General features: G+C 43.1%; 1 protein-coding gene across 1 annotated transcript in view; it reads right to left on the bottom strand.

The window, feature by feature from the left end:
- The window catches only part of LOC138612948 (protein kinase C-binding protein NELL2a-like), a 99,917-nt gene extending 85,623 nt beyond the window's left edge, over positions 1 to 14,294 (bottom strand). The window contains exons 1-4 of the mRNA XM_069686484.1: positions 13,937 to 14,294; positions 13,533 to 13,661; positions 1,601 to 1,751; positions 95 to 268 (exon numbers count right to left, since the gene is read on the bottom strand). Of these exons, the coding sequence (XP_069542585.1) occupies positions 95 to 268; positions 1,601 to 1,751; positions 13,533 to 13,661; positions 13,937 to 13,988 (506 nt within the window). The 5' untranslated portion in view covers positions 13,989 to 14,294. The remainder of the gene's footprint in view (positions 1 to 94; positions 269 to 1,600; positions 1,752 to 13,532; positions 13,662 to 13,936) is intronic.
- Positions 14,295 to 16,916: the final 2,622 nt, after the last annotated feature.

Below are 16,916 nucleotides of genomic sequence, written 5' to 3'. Positions count from 1 at the left end.
TAACAAGATAGGACTGTGGTTGAGGGCGAACTGGCCCTTTTATTTCATGTTTTATCGTCTTATCTTATATATAAGTTCATCCCCGGCATCTCACCTGTTGCAGTCGACGTGCAGAATGACGTGCGAAGCACTGACGGCCACAGAGACCTTGTGCCACTGGTCATCCGCCAGGCTGTAGGGGAACACCTCAGTGTGGGCCTGTTGGCCTTTGGTACGATAGTGGAGACGCACCTCGCTGCGCTGGCCGCTGCTCTCCAGCTCCAGAAACCTGCAGAATAAAAGAGTCAGAAAGATGCTTCTAGTACCAGCCAGTAGGTGACAGTTTTTCTATGAGTTTCCTTCCTCTGCATTGTACAGTGTGTCCCGTTGCATTAAAGTGTCATTACTGGAACCAAACCCTTATTTTGTATGCATAAAAACCTGAATGCATCACCTAAGCGACTAAACTCTGGGCTCCTCTTCAGCACAGTGCAGAGAGATAACGAGTCACTTATTTTATAGGCAGTGCACTCACATCTGCACAGATTTGCAACACCATTTAGAGTTTTTTCACATCACTTGTCGAGCATAATGGCACTATATGGTTAAGTGCAACATCAGCAACACTCATATGTGGAGCCTTTACGTTGGCATATTAGTATTCTAACAGGACACTCCTCTTCACACGACTGAGATTCACCCAGCATAGTGACACTAATGGAAAGAGCTGCCGATACACACTCATCACCTTTAAAGACAGAGTTACTTAAGCTTGGGTCATTTGCTGGAAACATTACTCAAAAGAAAAATATACACTCAAGTGTAGCAACAGAATTGATCTGTCTGCACACCAGATCTAATAGATTTACTTTCCCCCTGTCATGCATGCACATTTATCCTGCCGCCATAAACGCACCAGCTACCACTTCTGACGCTGAATTAGTCGTTGCCATGTTTCCAAATGAAACCATGCAGCGCTGCTTTGTCGCATATGAATTGCCGGGAAAGCTAATCAGCGGCGGGGAAAGTCATTAACATCCCTGTGAGCTCTCGTCTCAGGACTGACTTTAATGTACAAACTGTTCAATCAGCGCATTATGCAGGATTCAGATTGCTGTTCTGATCATCCAACGGCTCAGCTCCCACCAACTAATGGAAAACATTAGCATGCTAACTGCAGATAGCGTCTCATCAGTTTTCGATCCACGATTGCAGACTCAATGTTTGCACCGTCGATGGACTGTGAAGAATAATACGTCGGCAGACAGGGTGATTTGCTTTTGTTTACTAGACAAGTAAAACATCTAAATGCTCATCAGATACAAATATTCAGGTTTCAATCAACACATTACAGACTGCTGATAAGACAGAACAGAGAGGGGTGCTAAATTTAGAAAACAACTAATTATGCCTTATCATTTGGGAGAGAAAAACAGCTTTAGTGTAATCCATGTGACATTTTCAGCTGTGGATCTGTATCATGCTAAAATAAGCATCTCAAATTAACTTCGAAATGTACAACATTAAAATATATTCTCACAAACACTGATTCAAAATGTGATCTCTGGTGCATCGCTGTTGAACATTTGCATCCAAATAAAAACATGTGAAGGGATCATACCTGTGCTCAGAGTGGTGAATAGACAGGATGACCCCAGAGTTGAGGTGATCTTGTTTGAGGGTCACCAGCACGGTGAACTCGTTCTTGCCTCTCAGCTTCTGCACCATTTGCTCTGAGACCTCGACGGGAGCCACCACTTCCCTGGAGGACCCTGCAGAAGAATGAAGATAGAAAAAAACAGATATTATTCAAATGGCTAAATGCTAAGCGGCTGCATTTATAAAGCACTTTGATCCAAAGCACTTTACAATTTGCCTCTCATTCACACACTCACACACCAAAGGCAGCGGCTACAATGCAAGCTCCTGCCCGAACCATCAGCGGGTTCAAATTAACATTCACTATATTCATATAAAGTCTCGATCTAACATTGTGTTTTAAAAGTATCTTAATACGGCTTTTACTGATGATGTTGAAGACATATTTTTAAGTAATCCTTCGACAATTCAGCCGTCAGGCAATGACTTATGAATAAAAATATGCAACACTTAAGCACATTACACACTTTACAGCTGGTTAAGATTGTGTATTTTGCATGCATTTAGTCAAATTTACAGACGTTATGTTACAGATTTTATGTGCATACATCTCAGAGCCCAATATTCATGTTCTTTAAACGGATCCCTCGCAGTCTCTCTATGTTTAACCCTTAGGCTCTCCTGTTCAGGGTCGAAGGGGGACTGCAGCCTATCCCAACTGTCATTGGCAGGTTACACCGTGGACCGATCGCCAGTCAATCACAGGGCTGACACATAGAGACAGATAAACATTCGCGCTCGCATACACACAGGCGGGACATTTTACCAGATGACCTAACCAGTATTAGGGCTGTCAACGAATATTATAAATTTGAATTTATATCCGGATTGTAATAAAATACGGATCTTCGGACATTAAAAATAATACTCGATGTGAGAAAAATCAGCACTACCGCAGTTGTTTCGCGAGCTCTCACGCGTTATCATATATCCTCGCGCGACTCTCTTGGTTATGGAGCATCTTTGAATGCATCACAACATCACTTTAAACTATGATACGTTAATAATGAACTTTAGTCTTGCAGAAACGAGCTAAGACAACAGATGTGTTTAAGTAAATATACCTGTCACAGCACAGCTTGCTCAGAGCGCTAATGTCCGCTCTACTGTAACCAAATTATCTATTTTGCAAGGTGTAGGAAGCCAAAGTTGATCTTTTAGAAGGCATGTTTACGTTTAAATAAATATATCTTTGCAAGTCAGTTTATCTTTGTGTCTTTGGATTTTTTTTAGAAGGAATAATCGTAATTTTTGGCCACTTTGACAACACTAATGAGCAGTAGCGGCTGGCCAATAGAGGGCGCTAGGACGCAGCCCTCCCTAGTGGAGAGAGTGTTTTTTATTTTTATTTATTTTATTTTTAAAAAATTAATATTAACAAAATTACTTATTTAAATATGTAATATATATACATGTATATATACAAAAAAATATATACATTAATTAATGTTCATTGGAAATGTGGGAAACAAGAGTAAGGCTACTTGTCTCTGCTTTAGGGGCGCTGGAAAAAGTGCCCCTAAAGCAGAAACGAGTAGCCAATCAGGGACTGAAGATACGCGCATATCAACGTGAATATGGCCAATCAGTGTCGTAGAAAATAATCCCCCAAAAGGCGATTCTGACATCTAAATTCGGTTAGTCTCGGTGGTTGAAGTCTGATCAGTCTATGAGTGATGGAAATGACAATGATGGACGCTGACACTGCAAACAACTCTGTACACTCTCTTCTTCAAAATCCGTTCGAGAGGAGAACTTTAAGTGAAAAATTACGGATTAAAGAAACTGGACCGGATCAGCCAGATATTAAAATCAACCAACAAGCGAGTGAAAAAGGTCAAACCTACACCAGAAGGGCAAAATCCTTGTATAAATAAGATAACACAGACACATGCACACATGTTCCCCTTAACCATTTCTTTGTATATAGGTTATATATATATATATATGTGTGTGTCTAATATGTGTGTGTGCAGTATTCTGGTATCTGTTTTTTTTTTGTTTGGAATTAATAACACTTTTTCACAAAGCACTGGTCTCCCGTAGTTTGTGTCACATCGTAGTGGGATGGTTGTTAAAAACTGAGTATAGCACAGCACAGCCCCACCTAGAATATTTTTCACCAGCCGACACTGCTGATGAGCATGACTTTGGACTGTGGGAGGAAGCTAGAGTACCCGGTGGAAACCCACGCATGCATGGGGAGAACACGCAAACCCCACACAGAAAGGTCCACTGTCCTTCTAGCTGTGAGGCGACAGCGCTAACCACTGCACCACCATCCAGCGCACCCATGGATTCCTTGAATGGAAACGCTAATAAGATGCTACCATGATATTGCTACTGATGACTAAGCTATGTTAAAACATTCTGCAGAGGATGAAATGTGTCTAAACATGTTGTACCCAAGTTGAACGTGGTAGTCACATTTTAGAAAGACAAGCTATTAAACAGAGAAACTTGCTGTACAAAGCTAGCGAACATTCGGTTGGGATTTCTGAGGCCAAATGCTGTAAATATTTCATGCTTTCACATAAACTCTTGATGAATTTGAATTCATGAATGTCAAATTAACACTAACCACACATGCAGGACAAAACAATGTGATGAAAATGGCCCATAAAGTTACATATTTTCCTTTAAAAGTGAAGTGGCTCACTTCATTAACACAGCTAACGATAAAGCAGCTAAAAGCATTTGACCGTTTTGCTCTTAGACGTGTTTTCATAAAGGTTGAAGTAGGACTATAAAATAATGATGAAGATGTGTGTCCAATAAGGAAACTAGCCAGCCACTTTGAAGCATAAGTGGTTTCAAGATGAAATCAAATCATCCACTTGCTATAATCACAAGATAACACCTTCATGCTAACACTGGAGCAATCATGCTAGCTTCTATCAGCTCTCCTGAAAACTGGACCAGTGGATCAAACATTTTCTCCTCGGCTCGACGTAGGAGTAGAGATATGAAGCCGAGGGTTGGGGGAGAAGAAGTAAAAGGCTAAAGCTGCTGGTGTGGATGGGAGGGCATTTTCTGTGTTGTTAGCTCGTAAGCTCCCGGTCCCACCAGTGCTAACCCTCCTTTTTCTCCGTCTCTACACAGACGTCTATGCTACTTTAATGGAAGCATCAATAAATGATGACGTTTCTCAGAAGCAATCACATCAAAGAGTTCACTTCCAGCTATGGGATGCATGCAAGATGCCCTGGCACACTTAAGCGCTCCAGGAAGCTAGCGTGGCGGCTTCTCCTTAGTGTATTAACATTACTTCCAGCTGGTGGGAGTAGCCAATTAACACAATACAATGTGAAACAGGAAGGAATGCCATGATGCACACTGGCATTCAGCGTACTCATCGGTTATATGAGAGAATGCTGAAAGAGGAGCGTGTTTTCATACTTTGTTTCTTATGCTATCAGAGTGGACTAGCTGTGTTAGCATTAGCCTTTTAGGCTTTTAAGCCCGCCTGGGACATATTTTGAGTCATTTCTGTCTAAGCAAAAATGCTCAGTAGATTTGTTGCTCAGCAGAGGAAATGCACAGAGCGCAGTTTCATGCATTTTGCATTGCCAGAGGAGTATCATCCCAGTGTCATTGGCTGAGGTGGGACAGATGGTCCAGTGACTGCAACAGGAGTTCTGCCTAGCAATAATCCGCTGCCATCAACAGATCCCGCTTAATAACCAAATCCAAATGACCACTGTTGAAAATAATCCCATAAATGATTGGAAATTATTTTGTTCTGCTTTATTGTTTTGATCCAAATCATCAAATTTGAATTAAAGCTACAATTGTGTGTCTTTAATCCAAGTCATTTTTCTCCATCTTCCTCTTGTTGAAGCCAGTATGAGTTCAAGACAAACAGGATTCACAGTCTCGATGACAATATGCGATGGTTAGCCTCTTGGCCATGCCATGTGTTGAACAGAGAGAATGCTGACATCTCAATCATGAGCATAAATGAGCGCAGTGGGAGCAGGTGCCAGGGCGGGGTCCACACTGAGAGGAGGCTGATGAGGAAGAAGGGGGATGGTGAGGACGGAGGAACCTCCAACACTGGGCTGCTCCACAGCTCTGCAGCATGAGCCCTTTGATCTATGAGTGGATGACTCCCATCGCAGGCCTATATACTTTGAGGGGAATGATGCTGCTTCAAATGGGACCCCGGGGGATTGGAGGGCGGTGGGATCTTCTCAATCAGATGGAGAGCTGAGATTGGTCTGCCTGTGTGAAAAAGCACGACGATCTCAAACCTCTCAACTGGCACTCAAACGAATATTAAGACAGCTATAGCCGTAACATCTCTGCATTCCTAAAAACACACATGAAAGAGCAGCTGATGAGTGCTGTGAGGAGAGGGCCAGCTTTCCCCTTCTGCCAAATCAATGCGGCCCTGCTGAGGGGGGCCTTTGGTCGATTATCTATTGGCAGACGCCTGCATGGGGCAGCCACCTGCTCCTAACGACCACTCTGATGTGAAATTCTGACACAAAATAGACTGAAAATGATGATGTAGCGCATAAAATTCCAATCAGCACATTTTTCAGCACAATAACACGGCTCTTTGTCATGAATCCTCGATGTTTACAGGATATGAGGACCGGCTGATTGTGAGAAAAACAGTTTTTTATCAGCTGACTAGAGATCTTCAAAAGCCTCAGGCTCAATAGCATCTCTAGGAAGCGCAGCTTTGGGCTACACCCTAATCTTATCTCCTGGGTACGTGGTGCTTTAATAGTTGCACTTTCCATCCTTCAGCCTCACTTCTAATCTTAAACTGTCTAATGTGGTCTTATTTTGTCTGACCACCGGTACCCATACAGCTGTAATCCCCCCACAGTCCCATCACTGCGCTCTGCACCAATCACATGCTCACACATTTAGCATTTAGAGCAGGTGCCCTGCAGCACAGCTTCCAGAGTCCGGATACACCCAGCTTTAATACAATCCTTTTCTCACACACTGTTTTAACTTCTGCCGGTGTTTACACAAAGAGGAAGTGTTTCCCCTTTTTTCTTTTTTAATTCCTTCTCAGAAGAAGAATTGTGACTTAAAACAGTAAAAGTGAAACAACATTTACGAGAAAAGCCTCGAGCGTATATCAATAAAAGAGAATTATACTATTGTTACATTATGAAATCCATTTGAGTTGGATTATGCTAACTAAGCAATACTTAATTAAAGGAGCCATATCTTTTGAATGGATATTCTCATACTGTGCATGGGTTTCACATTTTTGGCTATTTATTGTTCACAGAGAAAAAAAACTGCATAATTCTGTGTTTTTCCAGAATTACAGGTTTAAAAAGGTCGCCTCTGAAATGGGCCGTTCAGAACAGCTGCAGGTTTCTATGTAGAACCTTGCTTTCACTGAAATCAACCAATCATCATTCATCGTCATTCACCTCAGGCTGCCTTCTCGCACTAGCTTGTAGTCAACTCGCCATTCCAATACCTCCTGGTGATTCTGGCTCGTATGTATAAGGCCAAATAACCGATCCTAGAGCAGCCATGTTTTCTACAACTTTGGAGTGACAGTGCACGTGGGATAGCACACACGTAGGGGAGGGGCTACGCAGTCACTCCAAATACTGTCAGCCAATCGTGGCTAAGGTCTGACCTTTGAATGGCAAAATAGCTTGTTCGTTTCAGGAGGAAGGAGAGAAAATAATGAAATTAAAATATGTGTACAATTTTTAAAAGGAAACAAACTTAAGCAACGTGATTCAAAAACACATGAGAATAATAGAAAATTGATTGCATAGCTAAAATATGTCACCTTTAAGGCTTATTTTGAAAGGGCATTTTGTTTGGTTCATACTTGACTCTTTTATATGTGATGTTGGTTAACGATGACAGAAAAGTTTAAGCCATTTTGTCTCTCACTGCATGCTAAAAGTTGTGTCTCCTTAAATAATTGAAAAGCTCTGCCAAGCTTTGATGTTATTTCAACATGTTCCCAAAAGCAAGAACTTCATGAAACAGAGTTATTCGATTATATAAAACTCTTCAACACGTGCAGTACATGCCTAAGAACATAAAAACAGTGATTGTTTGCTGGAGAGAATTCCTCCTGTCCTTGCTGGCTCCACAGAGGTGTAGAGATATTACATAAGAAGATCTTACACACTTTTGTAAGTGAATAAAGAGGGCTTTTATTTTTGTGGTCTCTGTAGGATTGACAGAGCAAGATAACACCTCCTACGCCTTTGCAACAACTCTTGAACAATTTTGCAAATAAGCCATTTTTTGACCAGTTAAGGCAGAGCGAGCCACACAGAGAGAGAGAGAGAGAGAGAGCAGAGAGGGGCCAGAACAAACACAATGATCCTATCAGCAGAGAGAGGGACGCAATGCTACAATAAACCAGGTGAAAATGTATTATTTTCTTGTTGCGTAATGTTTTCTGTTTGAAAAATGACAGAGCATGTTTCAAACAACACATTTGAGTGCGGAGAGGGATACGTGTGGGAGGGTTAGGCAAGAGAATATCTCTCCAGAGGGATTAGAGTAATGATAAACTCTCCACCGGCGGCAAACTCCAAACCTTTCATTACTGTCAACACACACGCATGCGAGTCTGTGAGCGCACGCACAAACACGAACAGGTGTAGCAGACGGCCACACGGACGGACACATGCAGACATTTTGGCTGGCTCCAAAGAAACATCGAGGCGGTACAAAGAGGGAGGCAGCTACAGAGGCGAGATATGCAGAAACATGAATGGTGAATGCACAGACACACACATACATACAGCAGCCACTAAAAAGCTGGTGAATATTCCAACGCGCTCAGTCAATCTGCATTCGGCAGACCGTCTCCCCCCACTGTGTCTCCACTCTTCTGGAACAAATACTAAACCGAGCCAAGGGCACCTCCAGGACTGCTTTGGCCAGCAATTTCTCCCCAATTCTCAGATCACCTCTCCAGCGACCGCCTGTCTGACATTCACACATACACAGGGCTAATGACAGCCTTCCAGCCACCCAACTGTATAACTGCCCTGCGGGGACAGAAATCTCTCTCCCTCCGTGGTCGTCCTGTGAGGAGCGGGGGGGATCAGGCGCGCCTCAGAAAGCAGCGAGTAAAAGAGATTCTGACCACGGGGAGCTGGGGATAATGTCAGTCAACAGTTTGGAAAGGTTGGATAACTTTTCTGGCGATGCAACAGAATTCACTGCAGAATCTGCAGGATACATAACGAGTAAAGAGGGATTATCTTATATTTTGTTATAAAATCCCTTTGAGCTGGATTATGCTGATTAAGAAGGACTTAATTCAGGTAAATCACCTGCTTTATCTTGACTTGGCATTGTGTTTGGTTCATTTGTTACTGCATAAAAATGTGAAGTTGGTTAAAGATAAAAAAGTAATCGAGTATTAAAGGTTGCATTCTCCTTGAATAATTCAAGATCTGCCACGCTTTGATGTTATTTCAACATGTTCCCAATACAGATCGACATCAGCTTCATGAAAATATGTGTTGGTTCTTTGCAACATCACAAAATAAGATAAACTGCTACACTAGATTTCCAAGAAAAACTTCAAGTACCTTCATTCTTAAGTACAGAAAACAGGTATAGTTCACTTTAAACATTCCTCCTGTCCAATCCGGCTGCAAAGAGGTCACTTCTGAAAGCAACTCTCGTGTAAAAGACGGGGCTTCTTCTTCCTTCCATGCAAGTGAAACTTAAAACTAATTTAAGGCTTCTGCAGTCTGAGTTAGACGAATCAGACGAGTATTTTCTACTTTACAATTCTTACTTTTTGTCAGCATCCCTCTGCTGCTGCTCGGAGAGGAAACACTGTCTGAGCAGCACAAAGAGGAAAATTTCATACTGAAAAGTCTGTAACCTAACTGATTTGTCTGACGCAGACTGCAGTAGACTCTTATTAGCTTCAGCTAAACTGTGGAGGGAGTTTTTACACAGAGCGGACTGTGGGGTTTTGTTTCCATCTATTACATAGAGATGCCTTCGCAGCCAGGATGCAGCAGCAACCAATAACCCTTTAGATGTACTTTACATGTGGACAGAATTCTCCTCAGGAAAACTTAAAGGGCCAGGTCACTGATTTTCAACCTCAGTGCTATCATGCTATTATGGGAAGCTAATGTCATTATGGTAGGGGACATTTTTTTTATTTGGCTCTGTGCCTTTGGAGGACGCTATCCGCTCCTCCAATGGCCCCTGGAAAACCTCCACCAGACTACGTAAAACTCGTCATCTGGTGGAGGCCAGGGAGCTTTGTCATGTCTCGTTCAAAATTGTCAGGTTTGAAATGTAGACTGCAGACCTGAAGATTTTTAGACGATCCACCGGTGTATTCTCATCGTATAACAGATTCTGTACCGCTCTGTGGTAGTAACGGTAGTATTTCACTCCAGCGTCTCTCACTGGACCGTTCCTTTCAGAGGGAGGGGCGCAATGCATGCTGGGTGTTGTAGGAATGTAGAATGACCACGAGCTGTTTGTACGACTTTCTCCACAGCTATTTTCAAATATTATTGCTTCTATCGATTACAGAGAACACCAGCTTTAACTGACAGCGGCTTTTTCCAGGGGCGAGTTGCTCCTTTAAGAAAAAGTGAATCCATCCTCTTACCTCCTCAGTATCTAAAGTACTGGTTTAATATAATAACTTCTTAATTTAGCTGAATATTAAGAACAATAACTTTGAACAGCTTTATATTCAATTTCAGAAAATCACTGCTTATAGTTAAAACATTAAATCTATTCTACAAGTTAGAGCCAGTTCTCTCATAAAGAAGGTACAAAGCACCTGTTTGAGAGGGAGAAGCCTACATGTTTAAGACTAGAAGATTAAACGACCCTCTTCTTACTCTATGTTTGCACTTGTGTGCATGTCACTAAGACATTTCTCCACTGTAGTTTGCTTGTTTTTGTTTAGAGCAAATGAGCAATGTGACAAAAATATCCTTAAAACAAACGTGCAATGTGTGCTCTGTTGCATATTTCTGGCTCTTCTCCAAAGGACCTTAACGCATAAATAGAGCATAGAAGTTTAGCATGACTGTTACACTAACCTCTTTTGTCAGTGTTAATTAATCTTACTGTAGGTACATTTACATTTTGCTCTCTTTTCCATCCTAAAAGTGTGCTCCAAAGCGGCTCCTTCTAAACTCGTCAGACACATTTCAGCAGAGAGTGCAGCTTCCTGTATAGATTCTTTAGTCTGCATTGTATGAATACCAGCAGCACCAGTGAAATAGCAGCTGTCAAGTGTAGCCCCTACAGCGGAAACACACCATTTTCATTCCGATTCAAACACTAATATCTGTTACACATACACACACGCAGATAAATGCAGGAAAACAAACCCACATCCATACTAACTCCCTCTGTCTCCACCAGGAAGCACACACACACACACATAGTGTTGCTGTATTATAAATGAGTCTCTTCCATCCTGTTACACTTCAGTGTCGCTGCAGTCGGGGACATAATCACCACAACATACACAGAAACACCTCAGCGGCAGTGTTCAAACAATCTGAGCAAGAACATGCTTCTGAGACGGACAGGATTCACACACACACACACACACGGATACAATTACAGGGTAGAGTCTCGCTCTGCAGCTGAAAGGACGCTTCTAGCAAGTGTGTTGTTTGCACTTGGAATGAGTTTTGTAGCAAGAGAAGGGAGAGAGCGTGGGTGTGTGTGTGTGTGTTGGGGGAAGGGAGGAGGGGGGGGGTTCTGGGTGTGGCCCCTGTGCTTGTTTATATAGATACTGATAGAAATCTGGGTGTGGAGATATTAAAAAAGAGGGAGAGGAGGGGAGTGCTAATGATGCGATGATTCTGTGGTGTGGCTGAGCATCACCTGGCATCAGGACATGAGGGGAGCATAGCCCGGGGGCGTTTCCCACCCCCCTCTTATTATTATGCCCGTCCCCGAGGTCCACCTCTCCTAATGCCATGCAATGTAGCGCTGACAGCTACCTTCAAAAGCATCAGCAGGGGTGCGCTAAACAGCAATCCCCCCACTGCTTCCTGCTCTCCTCTTTCTCAGACACAAAAAAACCATACTTTGGCAGACAGATCCAAAGATACAGCGAGCAGCGTTATGCACACACATGCACATGTACACATTTCAATTGCCCTGCTCCTTCGCTTTCAGCTCTCAGCAGCTACCCCTCCTCCTGCCTCCACCCTCTGCACCCAGAGATAACAGCCTTCCCTTCGGGCAGGCGGGCAGGCAGGCGGTGGAGAGAGGACAGCCATGGATGTGTTCTGCCTGCTATCTAATGAGCGTCGGAATGTCACCGTGGGCCTGTCTGCCGGTCCCAGCCAGGCGAGCATCCGTACATGTGGAATCAGCACAGTCTATCAAACAGCTGGCAGACAGCTCGGCTCCCTCTCTCTCTCTCTCTCTCTCTCTCTCGGTATATGTGCCTCTCTCTGTCTATTTTCTGATCACAAACAAGCAAGAGGCCCAGGTCTGCTTTGCCGGTGCGCCTCCCTCTCCCTGCCTCCCCCCCTCGCCCAGCATCAGTGACTTAACATAGACATCCCAAATGAAGAATGGAGGCGAGCTCTGCCATAAATAACACGCCTCCGCCTTCCCCGCCCGGGTATCTGAATGTGCTAAGCAAAGGTGAGGCAGGGAAGAGCGTAATGACTGAGAGCTGCCAGGTTTTTTTTTGCGTTTCGTGACAAAAGCTGTGAGAGCTCCTTCCTATGACTGCCTTTGTTTCTCTTATAACTCTTTCGTGTAGCCTCTCTCCCTCTCCCTCCGTCTCTTTTTTTTTTGCTACCTTCCTGCGTAGAGCACTTCTGAGCGTTGTCTACACAGAGGACATCAAATGGCCTGCCTTCACAGAGATGCTGGAGTTTGCTGCTCCATGCAGAAGTGCTGCTGTTTCAGCGGCTGTGCGGGGAGATTAGAAGATATCAGCGAGAAGGAGCGGAGAAGAAAACTGCCGACAAATGATTGTGGCGTCTCTCTGTCCCAAAACAACACTTTCACTTTGGTACATTATCTGATGTTGAGACGCCCCCCCTGAAAAGATTTGGATGTTGCCTCATCTTTGGTGTTGCAGCTGATCTTGGAGCCGAAAGCTACTTCCTCTGCTGCTACTTTTGTCTGGCTTGTGATAGAAATCTTGAACTCTGACTCTGATGAGGCTGTTAACAGTCTCATTTGGATGGTAATGAGTGTCTGACATGTAATGACAAAGATGTAACATGGGCAAAAGAGTGCGTTAAATAAAAATGAAGCAGTCCTGCAGCTTTGACAGCGTCACTTGTTAAATACCTTAAATTTAGCCTGCAGAACTGGCAACATGGACATCTTACTCACTCTTCCTCCTGTTCATATTTTCTTAGAGGGGTTACACACACTGCTTACACACTCAGGAAGTGTGTAAACTCCAGCAAGGGGCCCATTTACCCTCATTATGCATCTCTCAGGGTTTCGTCCCGGCCTAATCTGATTACGCTCAGTCTTTCTATGATTCCTTTGCGTGATGCACCCATTTATTCCTCCTCACCCCCCGTCTTCATGGGGACCTAACATCGCCTATTGTTCAGGCAGGTGGCAGTCCGAGGGGCCCCAAACTATGTCTGCAAACAGAACTGCAAATCCACTGTACTATGCTTTTGACAGGCTCTTACACAGTAGTAAATCTAACACAAAAAGAGTGTTGGCAACAGTATCATCAGATGATCTGACATTTTAGCATAAAGGTCCCCATCGGGCGTCTCAGTAAAGGAGATTATCTGTGGATTAATGTTGGTTTCACAAGTTTTTTAAACAAAACATGAGAAGGACAGCAGTTTGGTCGTGCATATCTCCACATGCACGCCTCTTCTGGACACATTTGATCCCTTATCTCAGAAGGAAAATACAAGGAATGTGTGTTACTGTACCTTGGAAGTGGAAAGCTCTAGACTCGCTGTGGAAGCCCTGGACCTGAGTAACTCCATCAAAGCCTTCTCCAAGCGTTAGTTCATCAAACACGCTGATTCGCAGGGCAGGGTCAACCCCAAAACCTACAACTAATGTGCAAAAACACAAACACAAGATTGTCATTGTTATTAGGAAGCAAGGACACCTGTGATGCTGTTAAATCCCCTGCTGGTGTTAAGGGAAGAGATGGGAGGTTACTGTAGTGTGTGCGAGCTGCTAGATCAAGCAGGGATGATTATTTCTAAGAGGAAAAGGTGGCTAATTTTCTAAGAGGAAAACATATTTGACTAATATGTATCTTACCATACAAGCTACATGTTGCAATAGATGTTACTGTACAGTCAGTGACTGCCCTGTGTCCTACCTGAGAAGGCGCAAAATGTGCCGAGAACCAGAAATAGCTGTAATAATCCCATGGTGAATGTGTACAAAAAATAAATTAGTCCATGTTTTTGTCCACTTCCGAGAGACAGTACTGTTCAATCACATGCGAACGATGTCTTCACCCTCGCGCAGAAGGCTAGATTACCAATCCCAAATGCTGAGTGGTCCAGGCATCATCATCATCACAACTTTAGATGCCCACAATGACGCAATTACGGAAATCCGAATAGAAGAAGAAGAAGAAAAAGGTCACAATGAAGGTATTATTCCATGTAACGCACGGTCTGCTCCATCAGCACCATCCGCCGGCACAGGTGGCTGAGAGAGGGACGCACAAAGCGAGCTGCCTGCTGCCGTTGCTCCACCAGCTGAACACACGCTCCGGCAGCAGCGGGAGAGGGAGCGGAGAGAGGGGGAGGAAGGAGGGGCAGAGGGAGGAAGAGGAGGGGGGACATGTCGAGGAGTGAGGGAGAGAGGGAGAGAAAGAGGGACTGTGAAGCCCCCTTGTGGCCAGACATGAGAAGAAATAAGCTGCAACCACGCCTTTTGCCAAGAGCAGCATTATGTCTACAGTGCATCTTCATCTCCGACGGGAAATTTAAAGTTTATAATTCTTTAAAAGTTTCCTGGAAACAACAAGCTCATTAGGAAAAATAATATGTGCAATAGAGACATTGCTCAGTTAATTCCAGTCAAATGTTATAAGCTAATGTTTAGCCAACGACTGTATGTTTAGCACATTGAGTTCAGTTTGTCAACCGGAAATGCAACGGATGAAGTTTCTAATGGTAAATATAAACATTTCCTTTCATGCAAAAAGACTACACGTACTTCTCCTGGACCATTCCCAGTAATTATTATAAAGATTACAGAAAGAAATAACCTTAAAAAATAAAGCTTTAGTAGAATTTAGTGAAGTTTAAAGCAACTGAAAATGATGTGTGTAACCCAGAGGCTGTATAAAAAGATGGACGACAAGACGGCTCCCTAAAAGTGAAGCCAAAACATGTGGCGCGCCCCCTGCTGACTGACTGCAGTATAGGTCATACAGCCCGCCTCCTCCATGTTAACAGATGGGACATGAGTCAAATAAAATCAAAATACAGTTCTGTCTATTATTAGTTCTTACCATGCTGATTTATGTCCATTGTTACCGTGGCTCCACCCGCCGATCTCTACTGCGCAGACTCCGGGGTAGAAAAGATGTCCCAAGAGCAAGATGGCAGCGCCTGCATTGGTGGGTATTTTGGCTTCACAATGAGGGTTGATGGGGAAGCGTCGTCCATCTTCATATACAGTCATTGGTCTAAAGTCTGAAATCTGCCTCTAGAACTCAATTTTCATAACTAGACTTAAAGGTAAAAGTTAAAGGGGGATATTTAGTTAGAGTTTTTTGTGTCTGCATCCTGTGTAGGTTTTTCAGTTTAAAAGCCTGCAGCCTCATTAAAAGGATTACTCATTACTTAATATTTTTCACCCTTCTACTTGCAGTCAATATACAGTATAGGTTCAATATATATATATATATATATATATATATATATAGGTAAAATATATAAGGTTGGTCAGCAGAACAACAGACATTTGGATGAGCTTTTAAAATCATCTTAAAGATGTTCCAGGCCTCATCCAAGAGACTTCATCTGCTCTGCTGACGGATGGAGAGTCCCCGAGCATGTAAGCCACTTCTGTGCATTCACATGGATGTTACATGAGGTCACAGATTTGTTAAGGTCACATGGTAATCATGAGGCTAGAGTCTGAAGGATTTAAGTGTATATTGGTGTTAAACTATGTGGTGTGGAATGTAAGGCCCTCCCTCCTCTCTCAAACCATCTGTCTTCTCTGTCCTCATATAAAGCACAAAGGTCAATCAAGAAAATATCAACTGTCAAAGTTTAAAAGAGTGCCATGAATGCTTAAATTTCCATACAGTTTCATTCTTTCAATTAGCTAAGTCATGCAGTAAAGTTGGAGTTTGGCTTTCCGGCAGGTGGTATGAAAACAAATTCAGCCTTGTTAACGGCTTTTTATAGAGCACAGATGCTTTGTGCTTTGAATATTTGTTTATTCCTCTTGCATCTTCTTCATCCATGGGACCAATTAGCATGTTGAAACATGGCTGTTTTATCAGCAGCCATACCATGGTTTTTTAAGAGGAGCTATATTTTCCCTGAATCCCAATGAATGTCCTGCCAGATGGACATGAATCGAAGCCTCTTTGCATACAGTCTGCTCAGAGGCGATCCCAAGTCCGCAGCAACATCCAGAAATATCCCTGGACTGCTGGGAAAGTCTTTAGTTGGCCGTGCAGGTCTCTTTAAAGTCGGTTTACAAGTGGAAGCCAGCAGATAAGACAAGATGGAACAAATCCCGAAGGAAATAAATGATTATAAGGACAAGTCTACTTCCTGTGTGGACAACAAAATAACAGCAAATTATTTGTCGAATCAACCTGCCTCCTTTCTGATAAAGTTTCTAAGGCCAATAACATGTTTTACGCTGATGTAAAATGAGTTTGACAAATCGGCCCTTATGCATGTCAGACAGCTTGTTCATATAGGTCAATAAGCTGAAACAACACAGAGCAACGGCCCTCCATTCAGAGGCAGAGTGTCACATCTGCTGTGGGAGAGGGCCTCCAACCTCTCTATTCATTATTAATAATACCAGATTTCTTCTGGGTGCAGACACAGGAAATGTAATTACTTTGTATTGCCCACAAGTTGTCATTTCCTAAAGTGCCATCAGGAAAATAAGAGTCATTAAAGCGTGTGCCCAGCCAAGAATGAAAAGTAATAACCTCACACAGTCCTGCCGCGCACATACACACTCACTGACACACACCGAATCTCTCAGGGCAAGGTCAGCGGGAACAGAGGAAGTCCTGTCGTTCATCTCTGAAAGATTCAGATGGGTGATGAATTAGAAAACTCTTAGAGGTTTATGCACTTTGGTCA

Source organism: Semicossyphus pulcher, unplaced genomic scaffold (genome assembly GCF_022749685.1).
Source record: "Semicossyphus pulcher isolate SPU_LCO1_2020_fin unplaced genomic scaffold, fSemPul1.0.p SCAF_8, whole genome shotgun sequence".
NCBI lineage: Eukaryota > Metazoa > Chordata > Actinopteri > Labriformes > Labridae > Semicossyphus > Semicossyphus pulcher.
Note: the sequence above shows the minus strand (reverse complement) of the source record. Positions and strands in the feature narration are given on the sequence as shown.